The sequence below is a fragment of the Rhinolophus hipposideros genome, assembly GCF_964194185.1.
Source record: "Rhinolophus hipposideros genome assembly, chromosome: 20".
Lineage (NCBI taxonomy): Eukaryota > Metazoa > Chordata > Mammalia > Chiroptera > Rhinolophidae > Rhinolophus > Rhinolophus hipposideros.
Window position 1 is genome coordinate 34,362,391 of NC_138066.1, and position 24,577 is coordinate 34,386,967.

A 24,577-nucleotide genomic window follows, 5' to 3' on the forward strand; every position below is an offset into this window, starting at 1 on the left:
TCATTGTTTTTTTATTCTTTTTTTCTTTCTGTTGTTCTGTTTGGGTGATCTCTGCTAACTTGTCTTCTAAGTCACTGATTCGCTCCTCTGCTTCTTCTAATCTGCTGTTAATTCCTTCAAGTGAGTTCTTTATTTCAGTTATTGTGTTCTTTAGTTCTAACTGGTTGTTCGTTATGATTTCTACATCCTTCTTTATGTCGTCTCTAAGCTCCTTAAACATTCTTATCATCAGTGTTCTCTCTGTCTCTGATAGGTTGGTTACCTCCATTTCATTTGGTTCCACTTCTGGAGGTTTCTTCTTTTATTTGGGACATGTTTCTTTGTTTCCCCATTCTGGCTGACTCTCTGTGTTTGCTTCGATGTATTAGGTAGATCCTCTAGAGTTCTTAGTTCTTGCTGGGTTATCTTATGTAGTATGTGTCCTTTATATTTGACTTGCACTACTTCGTTCTCCTCCTCTGCGTGTGCTCCAAAGGTGACTCTTGTGTTGTGTATATTGTCCTGTTAAAGAAGATCTTTAATTGCTTTTCGCTTGTGAGTAGGTGGGGTTAACTCCTAGGCTGACTAGTTGTGAGACTTGGCTCTGCCCACCACAGGGTGTTCTGCTGCGTGAGGGTTGACCGCTTAAATGTGGTTTGGCCTCTATGGGCTCTTGTGCCTTTAGAGAATTCCCTCTGGGTGTGTGACTTGTAGGTCAAAACCGGTAGTACTCTGGTTTGGTCTGGAGTTGGCCTCTGGATATGTTGAATCTTGTGCCTCTTAAGCTGGGCCCTCCTGGCTTTTGTGTTCTCTGTTCCATCCTGGGATCCCCTGCGTCTCTGCAGCTGTGGATGCCAGCCGCATTTCCACCGCCACAGATGTGGGCTGCATCTCCACTGGGCTCCCTTCCCTCTTCCCCTGCTTGCTCAATTTGCCCACCTGCAAGTAATCCTTGCACGAGTCACTTAGCTGTTCTGTGTGATGAGCAGAGAGTCCTTTGATGGGTTATATGTCCCGTTTGTGATAAGATCCGGAAAACTCAAAAAGTGCACCCCGCTGCCACCATTCCTATGGCGTCATTCCTCTGCATATATATTCTTGCACTTATTTCTCTGAATTTATTTATATATACCTTGATATCTCTTAAAAGACTTATCAGCAGCTTTTCGTCAGAGATTTATTCTATTAATTTCCATAGTCCCTAGAATCTAACACAATGTATGGCACATAGTAAAAACTCAATTTGTGTTAAATGAATGAGTATTAAATATATTTTAAATGTTTTATTTTGAAAAACACTTTATACAAAAGTAGAAAGAATAGTGTAATGGGCTCTCAGTACTCATTTTCCAGTTTCAACAATTGCCAATCTTGTTTTACCTCTATCACCATTCACTTCCACATCCTCTCCTTGCTGCCCATTGACTATTCTGAAGCAAATCAAATGGGGTACTTCATTTTTTTAATGGAATTTTAAAAACAAGAATATAACTTGGCAGAGCTCTATGATGATAATCAAGACATGAAGTGGGGAGAGGTTAATATAGGGAATAATTCCAAATATTTATGTTTATCATAAACATTTTTAAATTTTACAAGCATATATAAAATATATACTTAAATAATTATTCTTTCAAAATGTTTTGTACTTATTTCAGTTCCTTCAGGGCAGCTCCCTGGAAGGTCAATATAATGTTAAACAACTTGCTAGAGAAAAACTTATTTTTTACTTACCAAAGCCAAAAAGACTATCAGCCTTGCCAGTTCAGCGGCCCGTCCATTCACAGCTTTACTAGCCATGAAAGTGAAACAGATGTTGTTCCCACTTAGGATTAGGAGACGTGCATTATTCTCTAGAAGCCACTCACGGGGAATCACTTTTATTAGAGTAAGAACAGTTATTTAATGAGAAATTACACAATAGCTATAGTAAACTTCATTAATTATATGCAATATTATATCACTTTATTGAAAATACAAGTAGTGCCAAGGGAAAAATTCAGAAAAGAATGCTTTAGTTTTTCAATTACAGCATTTAACTGTAGACAGAGATTACTGCCATGTTGTGGCAACTCTTACAAATGTACCAATAATATAGTTAAAGCATTTTTCCTACACATAGATCAACAGGCAAGTCGGTCTAATCTTGTGAAAAGAAAGAAATTTTGTAATCTTTTGAATCTAAAAGATTATGCATGACTGGAAAAAATTCTTTCACCTCTGCTATACCAACAGGAGAGGCTTTCTTCTTTATACAACTAGGAGGGTGTTTCTAAGAACTTGCAAAATGGGAATAATTGAGCTAAATTATGCAGCTTTCTAATAATAATGGTAATAAATATATATTTACAAAATTCACAATTGAAGCAAAGTAGTTGACTATATGCATTCTTTAAATATTTTAGAGCATTTAATGATTTCCAAGAGGTAAGCCAGTAGAATTACCCTTACAATTTTATAACTGTATTCTAATAATAAATTTCTGTTACACTGTGTGGTAAATATATATTTTTACCTGATAGTTCATCTACAAGACTGATAACATCATCTGCTGTCCACTCTTTGGTGCCTGTGTCATATAGTAATCTAATGGCATCAGCCAAACCTCTCAGACTAGATTCATCTGTAGGTTCTTCTATCATTTTCTGCCAAATCACCTGTCCTGAATGACAATTGAAACAAAAATTAGGTTATGACAGAATAGATGGCTTTGTGATAAAAGACTTCATGGATTGTTTAAAAAGGAAATTAGATTGCATAATGGAATTCATTACTTATATATGTTATTTTCATAACGAAAGATCAATTCTTTGAAGAGTATAAATTTGAATGTCTCTGACTGATGTGATGAAGCACAGCAACAACAGCTAGACGAAGTAAAGAAAAGGTAGTTCCACCAAGCAGAACAGTGCTTCTAGTTCAAAGATAATACTACTCCTATAACAGACATTTGAATAAACAATTAATGTAATCTTACTAATATAAAATAAAATCTGAAAGAGAGAACATACTATACTTGAGAATCTTCCAAACATTTATATCAAAACAGAGCAATCCAGGCAATTTTTGATTATTGACCTGTGACCAATTTTCTTTGTGAATTACACATACAAAAAAATTTAATCCCAGATTGGCTTCTTACTGCTATTCAACATACTTTAAACTGATTACCTCCTGACATAAGGCAATGTGAACCAAAGAAATGCTAATTTTAACATCAATCTAAACTTAATTAGAAATGCAAAAAATTGCAAACAATCATCTTATGTACCCAAAATTAAGTAAAACATAAATTCCAACTATTAGTTTGATTCACTGGCACTATTTGTCCCCTCCAGCAGCAAACATATTCTTGAGTTAAGATAATGTTTAAAAAGCAGCTATTTTAGGTAAACCAGAGATGATAGGAATATATGTGGAAATGGCATGCAGGAGAACAATTTCTGTCTTGAAGCTTAAGTTATGCACAAGTTAATGTAACTATAAATCTATGAAATCATGGACTAGTTTAGTCATTAGGAATGATGAAACTGAGCTGGTACAAAAAAATATGCTTTCCAAAAATAAAAGTAACCAGTTTTGTAACATATGTTGCTAAAAAATAGATGCTTACCATCTTGAGGAGATATTGGTCCAAATATGATATACAGTAATCTTGCCTGATTCACCATTGGCCATGGTTTTAATATACGTGTCAACCAAAAAACAGAATCACTTCGATGTGTCCAGTGATCAAGCAGGACATTCCTACAGAACAGTCTGGTCCTTAACTCCAGTTTTCGGGCACTTCCTATGAAGACAAAAGACTTGTAAATCATTCTTCCTAGAAAGATTGATATGAATAATTGATAGGTCAAAGACATACATCATTAATATGCTTTATATTGAAAGTTTTACTTCATTTTCTTCTAAAAATTGTATATTATCAAGGGGCTATTTTTTTTAACAGCTTTATTGAGATATAATTTACATACTATACAATTTACCCATTTAAAGCATACAGTTCAATGGTTTTTAGTATATTCACAGACATGTGCAGCCATCACCAAGTCAATTTTAGAACATTTTGATCACGTCAAAAAGAAATCCTGCTCTTATAGCTATCACTTCCCCTATCCCTCCATACTTTACCACCCCCAGCCCCAAGCAACCAATAATTTACTTTCTGTCACTATAGATTTCCCTATTCTGGACTTTCATATGAATTAAATCATATAGTACATGGTCTTTTGTGATTGGCTTCTTTTTTTAGCATAACGTTTTCAAGGTTCATCCATGTTATGGCATGTATCAGTACTTCATTAATTTTTATGGCTAAATAATATTCCATTGTAGATATACCACATTTTGTTTATACATTTGCCCATTGATGGACACGTGGATTATTTCCACCTTTTGGGTCTATTCTGAATAATGCTGCTATTAACATTCATGTACAAGCTTCTGTGTGGACACATTTTCATTTCTCTTGGGGCTATATCTAAGAGTAGAATTGCTGGGTCATATGGTAACTCTATATTTAGTCATTTGAGGAACTTGCCAAATTGTTTTCCAAAGTGGCTGAACCATACAACAATGTATGAGGGTTCCAATTTCTCCACATTCTCACCAACACTTGTTATCTGACTTTATGGCCATCCTAGTGGGTAAGAAGTGGTATTTCCTGTTTTTTTTTAACAGCTTTATTGAAATATGAATAATTTAAATACCATACAATTTACTTACTTAAAGTGTATAACTCAATAGTTTTTAATATATTACATTACTAATTTTTAAAAATTACGGTAAAACGTATAACATAAAACTTGCTATTTTAATAATTTTTAGTGTACAATTCAGTGGCATCAATCATATTCACAATGTTGTTCAACCATCACCACTGTCTATTTCTAAAACTTTTCATCACCTCAAATAGAAACTCTGTAATAATTAAGCAATAATGTTCCCCTTCTCTTACTTCCTGGTAACCTCTAACTACTTTCTGTTTTTAGGACTTTGCCTGCCTATTCTAGATACCTCATGTAAGTGGAATCATACAATATATGTTTTTTTGGTATCTGACTTATTTTACTTAACATAATGTTTTCAAAGTTCATTTATGTTGTAGCATGTATCAAAACTTCACTCCTTTTTATGGCTGAATAATATTCTACTGTATATTTATACCACATTTTGTTTATCCATTCATCTGTTCATGATCATATAGTTGTTTTCACATTTTAGCTATTGCAAATGATGCTACAAAGAACACTGGCATACAAAAATGTGTCCAAGTCCCTGTTCTCAATTCCCTTAGGTATATATAATATCCAGGAGCGGAACTACTGGGCCACATAATTCTGTTTTAACTTTTTGAAGAATGGCCAAACTTTTCCATAGTGGCAGCACCAGTTTACATTTCTATAGCATTTATGTTCTACTTATTTATAGATAAGACAGTGTAAGTGGAAAGTCTACCAGTGATCTAAGGCCATATGTAAATAAGCATTCCCTGATTATGTTAAGCCAAGTAACACAGACATTTAAAAGACATTACTGCAGGCCTAGGGAAATCAAGAAAGGTTTTACAGAGTAGGTCAGGCAAATTGGGTGCTAAAGGATGAGAAGGAGAGATGGTATTCCAGGAAGAAAAGAGAATGAATAAAAGGTATGAGGTAGAAATATTTAAGAGGTGTCTGAGGCACAGTGAGTAGAGCACTATGCCTACTCTGTATCAAACTGATATAAAGAGTAATAGGCAATAAGTTTGAAAAAGTACGTTAGGATTAGAATGTGAAAGCCAGGCTAATTGGGACTTTATTTTGAAGATATCAGGGAACTAATAAAGTTTCTGATCAAGGGAAGAATATGATAAATTAATTTTGTTATTATTTCACTGGGCTTCCAATTCTGCCTTTTTAATCCATAATTTGTTTTACAATGAAATAATTCAAGCTGACAGAAAAGCAGAGATACTATAACAAATGCTGTGTATCAACTTTACTCACTTAAAGTGTATAACTCAATTGTTTTTAATATATTATTTCACATAGCTTTGTCAAAACTTTACTTTTTGCTACATTTGCTTCAGATTTTTAAAAATAAATAAAAACATTACCAATATAGTTTGGATTGGATGTGGCCCACCCACATTACAAAGGGTAATCTGCTTTACTCAAAGTCTACTGATTTAAATGTTAATCTCATCTAAAAACTAACTTCAGAGAAACATCTAGAATAATGTTTGACCAAATATCTGGGTACTATAGCCTACTCAACTTGACATACAAAAGTAACTCTCACATCTCCCAACTATATTCTTATACTTTTTAATATAATGCATGTAACCATAAAGAATATATAGAATTATTTTTCATTTTTTAATATGTATATAAATGATTCCATATTGACTGTATCATAAGGTAATCTTTTTTCTCAAGTTATATTTTGAGATTTATCTATATTAAATACAAATGGCTCTAGTTCATTTGTTTTAACTACTAATGGTTTTGATTGTATGACTATGCCACAATTCATTTATCCATTCTCCTGACAACTAATGGTTTTGATTGTATGACTATGCCACAATTCATTTATCCATTCTCCTGACAACGAGCATTTAGGTGTTTGCAGCTTTTCATGATTACATGCTTCAATATTCACTCTTACACGTCTCCTTGTGCATACTGTGGGTGTTTCTCAGAGTGAAATTGCTGGGTTATAGGAGTCTATAATTTTAAAAATATGAAATATTTCAGGTATATACAAAGGTTTAAAAAATACTATAATGATCACCTTTGTATCCTCCACACAGCTTAAAGAATAAAATATTAATAGAGTTAAAGCTCTCTGAGTACTTCTCTTTAACACAAGCCACTTGTGTCTCACTATCTAATTCAGTGTTTATCATTCCCTTACATTTCTTTGTCCTTTTACTATGAACAGATGCCACAATTTATTTTTAAATATACCTTAGAACTCTGCTATTTTTCTGTTTTAATCTCTGTATGTTGTTTCTGAATTGTATTAATAGTTCTTTACCTGGTTTGCTGAAGACAATGGTCTGCATCTTGCGGGAGAGATTAGTCATTTCACATAAGAAGTTATAAACACGATGGCACTCAAGTTCATCCCAACCTGCTGTTAAGGTCTGAAGATAATAAAATAAAGGAAACATTGCAGATGTTCAGATCATCACATCAAAACATAAGTCAATGCTGCCTTATAAGCATAACTGTTGTAGCACATGAATCAGGTGATGCACAATTTTTTTCCACTATGGAACTGTTGAAATTAATAAGAAATTTTATATAAACCAAATCTAGAAATGCTCCAAATCCAATTTCTGTTTGATTGTAAAGGGAGTATCTTTTCAGAGAACTTCTAAATGGTACTAAATCCTGAACTCTGGCAGTGTGAGGGAAATAACAAAGACCCAAACCCTAGAACACAGCTTTAGACATCGGACTCAACCATATTATAGATTAGTTGTAGACTACAGTAGAACTCCTTTGACCTCCTCTAGCTATCATTTATGATATTGCTTAGAAATAATAATGATCTCATTTTAATGTGACAATTATGAGCATTTATTTATGAGATTTGGATGTGAACAAGCAAAAACAATTTTATTAGGATAGAATTGAATATTTATCTTTGGACAAACTTGAATGTACAGTTAAACATATATGAAAAGGAAATTTAAATGATATATCACTATACAATTGATTCTTGAATGACACAGGTTTAAACTATGCAGGTCCACTTATACTCAGATTTTTTTTCAACAAATACCTGTACTGTTTTCAATAGGAGGTTGGAAGTCTGCGAATGTGGAGGGCTGACTGTATTCATTGATCTACGCCATTTTATTTTTTAAGAATTTTTATAAGAGTTTATTTGAGCCAAACTGATGACAAATTGCGGGGAAGCAAGACCTCAAATGCTCCCAATCTACGCCATTTTATACAGGGGACTTGAACATCCATGGATTTTGGTATCCGTGGGAGGTCTTGGAACTAATCCCCTTCGGATATCAAGGAACAACTTAAATTTTAGGGGAATTAAGTATTACATGTGCATTTTCGACTGTGCATAGGTCAGTTGAAACCCCCCACATTGTTCAAGGATCAACTAAAGTTCAATTTTGAAAAAGTTGATTAATCACATAAATTTTTCTTAAAATAGTTGACCTGGATTTCAATAGTGTAAAAATTGATCTTATTTCTGGAAGGACATAGAAGAAACTGCTTACATTGGAAAATTCTGTTGAAGGGAACTCAGTGGACAAGGGACAGGCTTGGGAGAGAGACTTACTTTTCACTTTGTACCATTTGAATTTTACATAAATACATGTGCTCATATTACCAGTCTCAAAGAAACGGAAAAAAAAAAACCAAAACAGCAAAAATCTATCTTGGAAGAGGACCAGTAGGAAGGGTTATGCCCCTAGAATGTGGATGTGCAGATGGTGGCTGGCAGGCTGGGATATAAGCAAGATTGTTGTAAAACTATTGTAAACCTTATAAGGTTGCTGTAAGTTTTAAATAAGTTAGCACATGTAAACTGTTTAGAACACTGTAATATAGTTATAATTAGTATTAATATTGAATAACATTTAATTATAATATTGTTATCTGCTTTGTTTATAATAAAAGATTAGTCAAAAATGTTCTTAAAAGTATACAGTTGATTTTTTTTCCAGCTCTATTAAGAGATCATTGACATATAACATTGTTGAAGTTAAAGGTATACAACATAGCAATTTTATATATACACACACACACACACACACACACACACACACATCAAAATGATTACATAATAAGGTTACATTTATCACCTCCTATAATTAGAATTTTTTTCATACAGTTGATTTCTAAAATCACATCTTAAATAACTAGCTCAAGATTCAAAAAACTAATTACACATACACACACACATACACATACACACACACACTTTGCCCCACACTATTTCTAGTCTTTAAAATATTGGCTAGAAACTTGGAGAACACTGGTATAGAGCAAATAAATGCTAAATATGTCTTACTGGTGAGAAATCCAAGAAAATCTGAGGTGTTAAACATTAGATTAACACGTTCTCAAATTTTTACAATTTTATTTTGTTTTTCTTCTAGATTATTACTTTTATTAACCCATGGAACACTAAACTACACGCTCTATTTGTCAACAGTTCAAAAACATTCCTTTTATTTCATTTAAAAAAAAAAGTACCTGTAAAAACATGCCGTAACATGATAATCCTAAACATTGCATAGGAGCTGCACAGCCATTGAATTTAAAACAGGAAACCTGTAAAGAGAAAAACTATTAATTCCTCCTTTTCAATGGAACTGTACAATGATTTGACAGTCAAATTTAATGGAAATATATGACTGTCAGTATTAACTGAAAATAACTAAAACACTAAATAACTGATTAGCATTGTTATATAGGTGGGGATTATGAAAGAAATATAAAACAAAGGTTACCTTCAAGGAGCTCACAATTTATTTAGGAGCATAAGATATGCACATATGAAGTTATTTGGTAATTCAGGTTAGAATATGTATGAACTCTGGGGGGAGGGAGATGAGGGTAAGGGGATCAAATATATGGTGATGGAAACAGAACTGACTCTGGGTGGTGAACACACAATGGGATTTACAGATGATGTAATACAGAATTGTACACCTGAAATTATGTAATTTCACTAACAATTGTCACCCCAATAAATTAAAAAATAATAATAATTTTAAAAAAAGAATATGTATGAATTCTAAAATGACCGAAAAAAATATTATATCAGACACTATGAAAGCAGGGAAATGATACATTTGGGAATGATCAAAAAAGCTTATGAAAGATATGAAACAAGCAATGTCTTAAAATAGGATTCATATATAACAAATGCAAAGGATTGGTGAGGAAACAATAAGGACAAAATTGTATTGAGGTAAGAAGAACTAAAGTTTACTTGGGAAGAAAGATATATATGACCAGCTTAATTAGACTCAAAGTCGTAGGAAGTAAGGTTGCATTGTCAGGGAGAACCTTAAATACCAGCTAGGGACTTTGGACCTTATTTTGAGGAAACTGAGTAGCCACTTAAAGATTTTTAAGCAAGAAAATTAACTTGATGGAAGCGATGCTTAAGGAAGAATAACCTTGATTCAGTATATAGAATGTCTTGGGGACTGAAGAACTGGATGACAGAAAGATCATCTGGGAAGGTGCTGCAAAAATACAGACCTGAACACATAGCAAACACTGACCTGAAAAAGCCAGTGTATCAGAAATAGTTTGCATACTATTGAGTGTAGAACTGAGTGTTGTGTGTATGTTTGGGTTTGTATAGTGAGGCTCAATTTCTTAGAGATTATGCCCAAATACTGCACAAATACATTAAACACGTACATGATACATAAATTATTATACATGTTGTTATTTTATATATTAAAATAACTTTCTTACGTTTTTGTATATTTAAACAGTAAGATTTTGACATTCAGAAATTATTTCATTTTAATAAAATATCTAAATCACCACTTTAAAACATTCTCAGGATTCCTGTGTTAAAATACTTTTATACTCTGATAAACCTAATAAACTTAAATGATATATTTAATTATATGTAAAAATTATTTTATAATAAATGAAAGACTACTGTACTACATTTTACAATCTTTGAGTACTTGGTAAAGTATTAGATTATCACTGATTAATTTTTTAGTACTAATTCATGAAGTTCTACTAATTAAAGACAGATTTTAAATGAGTACAATAATAAAATATCTCTACTGGAAATCAAGATTGTGAAGTAATTCAGAAGTGTGATCTTACTTCTGCGAATATCTTGTGAATGTACTTTAGTCTTTCCTTTGTAGGTAGCAGCAATGTACATCTTTTAAATAGTAAACCTGAGAAAGTAAAGAGATACATGAAAAAATGGCAACAACAATGCAATTAATTTAAGAATATCTACAAAGCACAACATAACATTTCCTGAAAGTCAAGTATATTACAGTATATCATAGTGGACTGTGAACTGATATGGTTAAGAGGAAGTTTGGGAGGAAGGGTGCAAAACATTTATAACATATGGTGATTACTAAGTGACTCCGATGTCCACCTAAGAAGCATTGGCATAAAACCTTAAAATATTATGAAGTTGATACTATAGTACAGACATGGAAACATATTTAGATTTAAAAAGATGAAATAACAAGACAAAATACACTAGGGAAACTTTATGTTGTCTTTATTCCATAGAAAACATATTCCAATATCTCTTGGAATTAACCTCACGTCCACAAAGGAAAATGTTTTGAATTGCTAATACAAAACATGGAAAGAATGGGAAAAGAGATTTTGTATTCCTTTCTCCAAATAAAAAAAGTTAGTCATAACAAGTGCTTAAAATTTCAGAGGTTAGAAGTCATTTTTGCTCATAGAAAGTAGCCAGTTTGGATGAAATATCTATTTCTTCCTTCAAAGATATCCTTTTATGGAGCATGAATGTTAAGAATGTATAGAATTTTATGTTCAGATATTTAAAAAAGAAAAAACAAATCCTTCAATTTCCCAGTGAGATATGTAACTTAAACTACAGTGACAGGAAGTGTATGATTTGTTTCCTCGAACTTGAAGTAGTCTGTTTTCCTAAAATGGTAATACATCGTTAACATTCCTCGGAGGGCAAATGTCCTCAAACTAAAGATAAGATACATGAGTCAGGTATGAAAATATATATTGAATATCATGACTTTCTTCAATTTTATCTTCTCTGCATTTACTTTTTAACATAATATAATAACTACTTTATATGATTCTATAGAATCTAAGGGAATCTAATTTATTTTTAGAAGTTGCTATGTTTGGCTAACACATGACCAGAATTGAGTTTTAAACATAAACCCTCCCTATTTTTGGACATAAAAAGACATTTTCAGTGTTTGGTTTTTAGGCTGAGTTCTTTTCCTTTCATATTTTGGCATCCAGTCCCATGGCATATCATAGCTGGGGAATTGTAAGCTATAATTTATGTTGGTTGCCTTTTCTAATATAAAACTCCTATTTTGAAGGGTTGCAATTTACCATAAAAACCAATACTGGCTGACTTATTTACTTTTTTAACACAGGTGCTTTGCTATACCCTTTAGAGACCAACTTCTTTAATTTCTTCACACAAAAATAGAGTCAGATGTAATGTTCTTTCCACATTGGCCATCTGCTCTGTTTTGTATGAAGAAGCAAATTAAAATTTATAATCTTCAGAATGCAGGATTCTGAAAATGTTACTTTAATGTCTGAAAACAAGAACAGATCAGATAGGAATAGGAACATAAAAAAATAGTAAGTACATCAAACATTTACCTAAAGAATCAGTCATAAGCCAGATGTCTGCATCAAAATTAAATGGAAGTTTGAAGTCATTACATGAATAAAACTGTTTTAAAAAGTTAGCTATTAAGATTAGTACACATTTGTATTTTTTGACTGAATTATCCATATAGTTGTCTTAATGATTTTGTTTGTTTGTTTGTTTAAGCAATTGAACCTTGGTCAGGGAGAAAATATTCTTTTAGATCAAAAACAAAGAATAAGCTCTTTTACCCACGTATCACTTCCTCTGCAACAAAGGATGTTCGAAAACAAGATTTCACAATGACAAATAGCAAAAAGTAATTGCGTATTCTGTTAAACTTTAACCGAGCCTAATCATAAATACTGAAGCCAATCACACTGTAACCATATTATGTATCTTTTATTTAGTCTTATTAAATATACTTGTCAGATACACTTTGAGATATTTAAAACCTCTATATAGTCTTATTTTATTATCTTAAAGATAGGCATCCTTGAGCTGCTAAAAGCTAATATTCACTTAACTTACTATTATGCCTTTATTTAAATCTCAACATCACTTTGATATTTGATTTTATTGCCATACTTTGGTTAATTATAAGGTGATTTCATAATAAATTGGTATCATTAATCAAGTCAAAATTAGAATTTTATTTCAGCACTCTTAGGGAAAATGAAATAAAGGAATGGGGTAAAGGACATAAATGAACACAAATCAAGGGAAGAAAGATTATACAAATTTTCTTTGATAAGGTTAATTTAATCATAGCATAATGATTTATTATTAAATGTGTACAGCGCTTAAAAAAAGAAAACCACTGTTTCTGATAATTGATCTTGCACAACACTGTGTTTAAATTTCTTTTCTGTTTTAAGGAATAGATTATGGTTAAAAGGAAAAAGATATATAAAGGTACACCTGAAATTATTGTATGCCAACTATAATTTTAAAATCAATGTATGTATGTAAAAAAAAAAAGATATATAAAGATAAAACTCATTAGATCCACTGGAGGTAAAGCATAGAAAATACCTCAGTTTCCTAAACTGGTAAGCCACCTAGATAATAAACATTGGCGACATTGTATCTCCATGAAATCACAAGGGCTGACACTTTACATTAAAGTTCATTCTTTCATCTTTAAACATAAGCGTAAGGGACTATTTTAAGGTAAAGTCCTCACACTGAAGAGTAAAAGCATCACAGAAACAGGCCCACTTTAGGAAACATTCTATTTCCTATGGGCCTTACAGAATTGTGTATAATAAAATCCCCTTAATTAAGTGTGGTTCTTTACTTGTTACAATTCTATTATATACATTACCTAGAAGTCTGTAGTGTTCCAGTATAACGGAGTCTTGTCTCCTGCCAGGCAGCTCAAGGTTATGAAAGTCCTGTAGTAAAAGTCTTTTGCTTCCTGATGAGGTTGAGATATAATTAATTATGTGTTGGTTGATTGTTTTGGACACCATGCTTAGCATGCTGATATCTTTCACTACCAAAAAAATGAATACATATATATGAATGGCTTAAATACAAGAATGTTACCATTAGTACAATGTATTAGCATTTAAGTTATCTCATTAATAATACTAAATAATAACAAAAATAAATAATAGCAATAAGGAAATTCTTAAAATTGTTTCAAATCCAATGCTCAATCTTCTCCAATAAAAAATAAATCTTTAAACAAAAAAACTTGAAGTTGAATGGCGCCCTCCACAACTAGGATTGAAAGGACAACAACTTGACTTGGAAAAAAGTCCTGGAAGTACACATTGTTCCCCAATAAAGTCCTGTTTCCCTTCCCCAATAATAAAAAAAATCTTTCAATCCAATGCTCAATGAATTAGAAATATTTTGGGATGTATCAGTCAAGTTACGATGTCATGATAATTAGAAACATGCTTTAAAGAGTTTGAGTATCGTACTTTCTCATTGTGCCATTTGAAACTTGATGAAACTTTGGAAAATAAACTTAATGTGAACACCATTAATTCTAGCAGGGCCTACGATGACAAAGTAGTTCTTGGGAAAAACAAAAATATTTGAGTGTTTATGTAGCTTTCTCATAGTCCCCAAACCTCACCTGACAAATATCTTATGATTATTTGGAATATTTCCAATGGCAAGGCTTTAAAGTTTCCAAGAGTTGATAAAGGCTGAGAATCTGAGTCAATGGTGTTGTTGAAAATATAGCTGGATCGACGATTACTACGTCTATATTTCTGACTGGGAATCAAAGTGAAATTGGTATTTATTCTAGATGCCATCCTTTTTCTTATTTCGTGAATTTATCCTGGTTACAAAAACAAAGTACAAGAGACAAAAAAGAAAAGAAATTACAGTGATTAGGAACTTTAGTTTTTTTAAATGAAGAGGTGGATACTTTGATGGGCAATAGCTGTCCCTCTATATTTACAAAACTTTTAATATGATGTCCAATTTATGGAGTTCCCACCAGTATAGTCCATTATTCATCTCAGCATAATATGTTTAAAAATCTTTTCCCTCTTAGCCAAATATTCTAGATAGATTAAGAGTTTTAGTAGGAAGTAAGACATGTTTTTGGATGAGATATATTCTAAGAAAAGAAATACGCAAAATTTTTAAAAAGTAAAAGACTTAACACAAAAGAAAAAATATAACAAATGAAATACATCCAATATCTGTCAATTAGTATATTGCTTTTACAATTTTTACATTCTAAGAAAATCAAAATACTAATGTAGCTTTAAAACTTTGTAGTACTGTTCTGCTATTTCTTTAAAACAGTACTGACATGTTTTATTAGCAACAATAAAAACAAAAAGATAAAAAATAGAGACTAAGTTTTGAGCTTTTAAAATTTATTAGCTCTAATAGATTAAAAATGTTGTATTACTATTATCAATTATGTGATGTATAATGCACAAATAAGCAGTGAAATTAAAGTCTTGCAAAAGTAGTAAGATTCAAATACATAAATGAATAAAAAATTTCCCCTCAATTCCACTCTTGGTTAATAATACTGATAAGACTCAGGAAGGTCCAACACAACTTGATTTCAAAATGAACATTTCTTAGAGGGAACTTATTGAAATCACTGATAATTTATTTACACTAAACAAAAATTCTTTTAAAAAAATTATTCATCACACACAGTGAATTTGTGTCACTATTGCTCCAATAAAGGAAACACTGTCTTTTGTAATATACATGTACATATGCATAATCACAACTCCAGTCTAAAGCTCCTTGTTCCTGAAGTAACAACTAAGATACTTTATCAGTTACAATATATTTGACCCAGATACATTTTCTCCTTTTTGTCAAAAAATTGCTAAAATCACATTGTTACTTATTCATTTTAGGTTACATACCAACTAATATAAATTTAAAATCAGTTACACATTTGAAAACATGGCCCCCAAATTTAATGCTTAGTGAAAAGCACACCGTGAACCTCCTTGAAGACAACCATATCAAAACACTTGGCTTCCGCATAAAGTGAGCATTTAAATTAGTAGTTATTTTTTAAAAATAATCATTACAATTATACAAATAAAACGTGCATTGTCAGAATGTTTACAAAATACAGCAAAAGATGAAATTTGCTTATAAACGCTTTGGTTTATATCATTCCTGAATATCACACGTATATTTCTTTTTTAACAAAAAACGGGGATCATTGGTCATTCTACTTTGTAATCTGCCTTTTCAATTGTGATTATAATTAAAATTGTGATTTCGTTCCATGCTAATACACTTCTACAAGTAATATGTTTTAAAAGCTGCATTAAAATTTATTAAATGAAATTAAGGAATCTTAATTTATTTAATCCACGAGGTGTTTTGTTTGTTTGGTTTCCTCACAGTAGGCATTTTAAAGCATTTTCATGATCATACAATACAAATCTGGCCTAGCGTTTATCCTGCTTCTCTGAGGAACTTATAAAGAGGGACTTGGGTGGGGCTTGTGGGCGCTTCAGACTCACGGACACTTGGTACGTGGGGGCTTCGGAGTGTCAATCACTGGGTACATGTATATTTAAATCTCTGAGAAGATTAAGAAACGACGGCAGAAATTCTCTGAAAACTGAAGTCTGTTTACAATTCCTTCGTTTCCTCACTCAGACCTGAACGTTTTGGGGGGAGACAGCAGGCTTTTCGGAAATTTTTAAAGGTGTAATCCTAAACCATCGCCGGTTTCCTCTCACCCCCCTAGAGAACGAGAATCCCGGGCCCAAATAATAACAATGAAATGTTTCGATGCCTCTGTTCCATCCTCTTCATCTCTGACTATGCGTGAAAGGCGTCGAGCGCCCTCTTGGATGCACTTGTGTTCCCCCTGTCACAGAAAACCGTCCCACAGCGAGTCACCGCGACTTCGATTTTGTTTGAACCGAAGAGAACGCGCTGAGGAGACCCACCCCGTATGCTCGGGTGTTAGGTCAAAACATCCCCAAAGAGGTAAACTAGCGAGGCCATAAAAGAGAAACTGGCCAATATAGGAATCAAAGCACACTGGGATGCATGTTTTGCCCCCTTCAGTCCATCAAAAGTTTAAACCACCCTAAGAAAGTTTGGTGAAACAAATCTTTTTTACCACAGATTTTGACAGTTTTCCGGCTAAAGAATCACAGGAAGATGGGATTTAGTCGTTTTGCCCCACCATCCTCAAATTTCTTAATATTTTTTTTAAAAAAATCTCCTCAGGAGTTCCCCGTCGGGAAGAGAGAACGCCGCCACGCTCAGCTCCGGAGCCGCGTCCCGCCTCCCCCGCGTCTCTGGGGCCTGGAGAAGATTTTAGAATCCTCCCAGGAGCCCCAGCGGGAAGGAGGCCCCGCCCCCTCATGAATAATAAGAAGCCCATCTCCCATAGTGCCCTCCTCCCTCATGAATAATTAACGACCCTGAGGTCCTTGGAGCCCGAACCCAGGCCAAAGCCATCCTGTGCTTCAGGCTGAAGCCCGGAAGGGGTGGAGCCGTTAGAGTCTTGGGGAGGGGAGCCTGCAAAGGAAGAGGGGCACCGTGGTGAGCCATACTTCGGCTCCAAACCACTTCCTTTCCTTTCAACCTAGTTTTGAGCCGACTTTTTATTCCCACCACCCCCACCCCAATAGGGTAAGTTACAAGAGCTGTCATCAGAACTTCTGTTGGAAAACACCTCCAAACATTCCTTTTGAAATCTGACTGCCTAGAATCAAAGACCGTTAAGCACCTCCAGCCTTTCAAGATAAGAGACTGATGAACTGATCTTTCTAGCTTAGCCCTGCTCCCTGGAAGTTTAAGTTCTCGTTCATTTATTCACTCAGAGGCTATTTATTGAAGCCTGCTCTGGGCCAGTCACTTGGAGTAGGCCCTAAGGATACAACAGGCGACAAGACAGATAAGTTTCCTTAATGGAGCTTATTAGTTTAATGGGGAAGGTGGAGTAAACACAAAATAAAATAAACTACTGGTGAAGAGCAATGTTATGCAGGAAATAAGGCAGCTGAAAATGGGAAGGTAAGGGGGGTGGTCATGTGTGCCTACGTTAGACAGACTGGTGAAGAAGGTCCCTTTGAGAAGGTTACATTTAATTTGAGAATAGATGGGAAGGAGTCAGGATAAGGGCTGGGGAGAGAGGGAACAGCAGGAAAGAGTTTGGTACCTTCCAGGAATTTGCAAGGCTGGCTGGCTGAGTTTAGTGAGAAAGGAGGAGAGTGGCATCATAGAGACCATGGAGAGATAGGCACAGACTGGGATAAGCAGGACCTCATTATATAAAGGCCCTAAAAGAGGGCCATTTTAGAACCCCTGAAGGCCCTATATACCCCCAAAAGGGGACCCACACCACCTTATATCCAACAAAATATTATATACCCACATCCTTCATTAAAATACAAGTAACTACATAAAGGTGGAGTTGAAATGTAGGATTAGTTGACAACACATTGTTCTGTAGTCACAAACATTTATTAATTTTGACTTTGTACTTTTTTGGAGCCAGTTCTTTTTCTCCCTCCATCTCATTTTTTATAGGTCCTTGACAAGGTCTCAGCCCTTAGGTAGTTGGCGGAATTAAATGCCTAATAGATACAAAGATCCTGAATGGTGAGAAGTTTAGATTTCATTCAAAGTGCCATGACAAGTCATTGAGGAGCTTTAGCACAGCATAATATGACCTGATTTACATTGCTCTGGCTTTCATGTGGAGAATGAATGAAGCAGGTAGGAGTGGAAGAGGTGATAGCTCTTAGGATGTTGTTGCAGGACTAGGACACTGGCCCTGGAGACATATGTTTGAGATATGCTTTGGACAAAGAAGTAACTAAATTTGCTGATGGATTGGATGGGGTTGGGGCAGAGGGAAAGCAAGCAGATAAGGATGATTCCCAGGTTTCGGATTTTAATAAGTGGGTGAATGTTAATTTCATTTACTGAGATATGCAAATGCGAGGGAGTTTTTCTAGTGCAGAATTTAGAGTTTAATTTTGCAGATAGTAAGTTTGATATGTCTAGGAGACATCCAATTGAAGATGTCATGGAAGCAGTTGAATTTAGAAATCTGGAGTTTGGAGGGAAAACTGGGCTGGAGGTATAAATTTAAGAGTTTTCTGTATTAGAGGAATATCGACATTCAGAGATTGGGAAAAAGAGGATAAGTTCTCAAGGAGATTGAAAAGGACTATCTAGTGGAGTAAAATGGAGAAACTCGGGAGAGTGTGGAGTCACAGAAGCCCGAAACCGAGTGCTTACAGAATGAGGAGCTGTCCGCTATGCCAAGTTCTGCTGAGTTCAGCAACGTGTCAGCAGAAGTCCTGTGAATCCACTTTGTCATTTCCTATCTCAGGAACCTACACTGATTTTCACCTTGCCAGCCACATCAATCAACTCCCTCTGCCATTTCTTCAATGTCCTCTATTATCTATTTCTCCCCTATTTGTTCATTCATTTGTTACTTCATTCATTTGTTACATTTGATCCATGCCTATTTTCTGCCAAGCTCAGTGTTAGCTGCAGGGTAAGTACAGTGTCTGCCTTCTAGTGGCACATGGTCGCAAGCACCCTGCTAGACTGATAGGCATTCTGTTTCTTCTCAAGGAAACAAACCTGCTGTTCCAGCAGGGATGAGGGGGGAAGGAGAGGGTGTTGTAGTCGCACAACAGCCTAGCCAACTGTCCCTCCATGTCTTTCCTTAAGGAAAGAAGAGTTTGTGAGATTGTGCCTTTCTGGGACTCTGTTCCATCCTTGTGTTTACACCTTATGTCTCTCTGTCTGGTCCCCAAAAGATGGTTTGCAGTCAAAGACGGGTAAGATATCTCACGGGAGATACAACCTAAGTCAGGTGGAACCGAGTGGGGACCCCCAATGAGCTGCCTTAGACAAAGATGGGAAAGGGCCTTGCCTCCCCTTCTCCCTGCTTGGGAAAGTCTGTTGCCGGCTCTTGCTTTTCCCTTGCACCTGTTTCCACTTATCTCAAGGGAGTTATTACAATGTGAAAGACTTAATCCTGAAAAGGTACATACTTTAAGTAAAAACATCATGGGACCTTGTGCTTCGGCTGTTTACAGACAAAGGGTGATTGGAATAAACATTTTTCTGTTATGATGTGAGTCTCACAGACCGTGTAAGAAGCAATGTTACTTTCTTGTATTTGTACACCTATCAAAAGCGTTCAGTGGCTTTATTCTGGGCTCCAGTCCTCTGAGACTGAGAGACCCCTGGCCTTCTGAGAAATTTAACTGCATTAAGTCTCTGTTTGTTTCTTTCTTAAAAACTTAACCCAAACTGCCCCTTCTCGCATCCTCACTGCCCTTGTTGCGCAGGCTGCGACAGGGTGTGAGGGGAGATGACTCCTCCTTAGCAGATTTATTCCCACCTCTTTGTGCAGAAGCGTCCATCAAAAATGACTTTCCTCCTTTACAAATTTTCCTTCCGGTCCCACTTTAAGATTCACTTACTGCATAAAGCTAATTTCTTCAATAAGTATGCCTTTTCTTCTAAATGACATGGTAAACTCCTTGAGATGCCTTATATCTCTTTTGTATCCTCACACAGAGGAACAACAGATACAGAGATGGGTCTACTATGAGGCTACTGAAACTTAAGCTTCAGGGCCTCCTACTTGGGTAGGCCTTTCCCACAGCTCTGTACTTAATTTCGTATTCAAAACAGTAGGTGAATATTTGCTGATGGACTCCAAATTAACTCACTTCAAATATTTGTTGATTTATTAAGCTTTCTTTAATCCATATTTATTTATATGAGAGTTTTCGTTACTGATTATATCATTTCCATGCCCCAAAGCCTTCAATGGCTCCCCATTGCCTCTAATTAAATACAAGCCTTTCAGGCCTGCTTCACTGTGGCTGGATTTTATGTCTCCAGCCTTATCTCCCCAAAGTCTTCCTTATTTCTACTAAACTGAATACCTCACTGTCACCCTGGTGTAGTTCATACTGATTTCTCTGCTTGGAAAGCTGTTTTCCAGTTTCACCTCTTGACATCCTAAGATAGCCATTAGGCCCTTGCTTGTGGAAGAGAGGTCCCTAGACCAACAACATGACCTGAAGTCTTGTTAGAAATGCAGAATCTCAGACCTGGCCTCAGACCAGCTGAATCAGTATTTACATTTTAACAAATCCACAGTCAAGTTTCAGAAACACTGACTTAGGCCATTTCACAGGCTACTTCCTCTAAGAGTCTTAAACCTTTTGAAATCCCTATAATGAAAAATGTTTTTCCTCTTTGAAACTTCATTCTGGCACTTGCTCTATGGGTACTTAATTCTGCCTTGAATCATGGTTAATTATGTACAAGTCTTACTTAGATTGTGAGCTCTTTGAAGGCAGTGATAGTGGAGCCTCAACTTACAGACCAGTTACCTGACTTGCTAAGTCTCAATGCCCTGCTACATCCCACACACACGAACACCCACCCACACCTCCATGGTGCTGGTGTTGTTTACTTGATACTCAGAATTTTGCAAGGATCCAAATATAAATTGACTCTCAGATGTGCCATGTGTGGGCGGGGAAATCTACTGCAATTATTTTTACTTAATAAGTGAGCATCTAACAATGATTTTATGTCATCCAAGTCTTGACTATTATTCCCTTTACCATTGATTGCTGCTGTGTGATAAAATTATATCTATTCCTGAGTACAAGAGCTGGCCTAAATTATATATTTTTTAAAAAGTCTGGTTATTTGTAATATTCCATAAGATCTTTAGGGGAGGAAATTCCACAAATTCCTTAGATTAAAACAATACACAGATTTTTCCTTAAAAATATGAATTTAAAATTCCTACAAGAAATCAATGTTCACTGCAGAAAAAATGTAAAAATATACACAAGTCCCCCCCCCAAAAAAAAAAAAATCAACCTAATCTTTCTACCTGGAGATAACTACTGTTAACACTTTGGTACATTTCCTGCCTCATAGGATCTTTCCTAGCCAATAAATATAGCTCTATATAATTCTTTTTACTAGTTACATAGTATTTCACTAGAAAGATATACAAATTTGTTTAATTGGTTCTGCATCATTGTTTCCAGTTTTTTGTTACTTAATGTTGCAAGGAGCACTTTGTATATTCATCTTAGGATAATCTTTTAAAAGTTAATTTTCGGTTTTAAGAGTATTACCATTTAAAATTAGGATAGGCTGCAAATCATAGAAAACTGCAAACTACAATAGCTTAAACAAGATAGAAGTTTATTTTTCTCACATAAATAAAGTCCAGAGATAAGCAATTAGGGCTGGTGTGGCAGCTCCACAATCATCTGGCTCCTATCTTGTTGCTCCACATCTAAAACCTGTGGTTTCCATCTCATGGCCAAAATGGCTGTTTGAGCTCAAGCCATCATATTCACATTTCAGCAGGAAGGAGGAAGGGAGAAGGAGAACTTTCCCACACTTCAAAGATCCTTCCCTTGACATGGATTTGGCCAGAACTTAATAACATGGTCACTCTTACCTGGGAAGTATTTCAGAGGGCCCTGTGCCCAGCTAAAAAATAGGGAATTCTATTACTATATAAGAAGGGAAGAATGGATATCAGAATACAAGAGCAGTCCCTATACAACAGGTAAGCACATTTTCCATTTTTGGCACATTTTGCGTCTGGTTTCCAATCTGTTACATTTTTTTTTTTAAATTGGGGAACAGTGTGTTTTTTCAGGACCCATCAGCTCCAAGTCAAGTTGTTGTTTTCAATCTAGTTGTGGAGGGCGCAGCTCATGGCCCTTATGGGAATCGAGCTGGCAACCTCAGTGTTATGAGCACTGCACTCTAACCTACTGAGCCAACCAGCGCCCCCCATCTCTTGTATTTAAAGCAACAGTTTTTAAATGCCTAAGTTAATCTAACAACAACCTAAACCAATTTCCTGTTGGTTCTTGAGAGAGAAGACACACAACTGACTTATGTCTTTTATATAATTGAAAATAGTTAAAGCCACATCTAACTTCCCTTCTTTAGACAATGTAATTTCCTTTCTAGTTTGGTTTCATTAGAGTTTTCAAATCCTGTTCCATCCTTCTGAGATATTTCTTACCTTCTATTGATGTTGCTTTATTTTGGTCCCTGAGTTTGTTACTTTTTCTTCCTACTAAATCATAATTGTTTGAATTGAATTGAAATACAGTGATTTCTATCCTATACTTTTATGCATTTATTTCTTTGAATAGTGAGAATAAAGCCCAACCATGGATGATTTTTTTTTAGCTTTTATCCTTTTTTATTGAAAAGATGGGTATTTTCTTTTTTCACTCTTTATTTTTAAAGACCAGTTAGCTGAATCATGAAAAGTTCTAGCAAAAATAATAAGGCATATTCAAGTGATTTGCATAGGGCAGTTAGAAAATTATATACTAACAAAAAATAAAAAGATGTATAAACTAGGGCATGTGATACTAGGGCCTGTTGCATAGAGTCCTTAGGCTGTAGCATGGTGACAAGATTTCATCCAAAAATAGGTTTTGGCAAGGTAATGGCAAAAAATTCTTCACTTTTCTGACAAGGACACTAAGGCCCAAGGAGTTAAGTGTCATTCCCAAGGTTTTCAACTCCAGCATCCTGGCACGAAGCCAGTTTGAGTAATTACATTTTGCCTGGAAAATGCTATGTTAAAAAGTCTGCTATAAAATAATGTACAGTATTATACTATTTTAAAAGGAAAATTATATGTAGGAGCATATTAAACACTAGAAGGAATGACATTATTAATATGTCAGCAGTAGTTGTTTTTTCATGGCAAAATTAAGGGAGATTTAATTTAATTTAAGTAAGTAATTTAAGTAAGTTCTTTTTTCTTTTGTGCATTTCTGGGTTTTCCAAACTCTCTGTATTGAGACCATGTTATTCATATTATTAGAAAAAATATTTAAAATATGCACTGTTGTATATTACTGTACCACAAATGGAAGAGATGGAGAAGGGTTAGAAAGTAGTTTTGAATATTTTTAAATGAGTATCATCATAAACTGAAAGATGATAATGAATAAATTTACTCAAATGTTTAAACCAGTTGATAAATCTGTCTGGGAAATCATGAGGTGGAAGAAACAAATAGCACAACAGTTAGTGGTCCTAACTTACACCTCCCAAAATCTTTTCCTGATCGCCTTTCAAAAGAGGCTCTCCCCAAGGTTAATTTTTAGAAAGATATAGGATTCTGATTTTATTATCCCTTGGACAGCATCAAGTTCCAGACAGCTACGCAACAAAGCCCTGAGATAACGTGGATTCAGAGATGAGGAGACTGACTATTGGCTCCCACCCTCTAAAGCCAACTCAACCCCAACTGGCAATACATTTAATCCCATATTTTATATTTCATGATTCAATTATTTAGGCTTCACTTTTGGCATTATGATGGGAATTCTGGAAAGTGGTTCTAATTGTTTTTAAAAATTAAGGCAATGAGCTGCAGACTGGGAGCAAATACTTACAAAAAACATATCTGCTAAAGGACTGTTATCTAAGATATACAAAGAACTTTTAAAACTCAACTATAAGAAAATGAACCGCCCAATTAAACAATATGCAAAAGACCTAAAAAGATAGACACCTCACCAAAGAAGATATATAGCTGATAAGTAAGCATATGAAAAAACATTCTACATCTATGTCATCAGGGAATTGCAAATTTAAACCACAATGAGAGCTTATTAGAATGGCCAAAATCCAAAGCACTGACAGCACTAAATGTCGGTGAGGATATGGAGCCACAGGAACTGTCATTAATTGCTGATGGGTAGGCAAAATGGTACAGCCG

General features: G+C 34.7%; 1 protein-coding gene across 1 annotated transcript in view; it reads right to left on the bottom strand.

Moving 5' to 3' along the window:
* FBXO47 (F-box protein 47) overlaps window positions 1–24,577 on the bottom strand; it is a gene marked incomplete at both ends in the record, with an annotated part of 39,081 nt that overhangs the window by 7,933 nt on the left and 6,571 nt on the right. Inside the window, 7 exon segments of the mRNA XM_081028237.1 lie at window positions 1,714–1,856; window positions 2,495–2,641; window positions 3,593–3,769; window positions 7,000–7,108; window positions 9,195–9,272; window positions 10,803–10,879; window positions 13,652–13,822. Of these exon segments, the coding sequence (XP_080884363.1) occupies window positions 1,714–1,856; window positions 2,495–2,641; window positions 3,593–3,769; window positions 7,000–7,108; window positions 9,195–9,272; window positions 10,803–10,879; window positions 13,652–13,822 (902 nt within the window).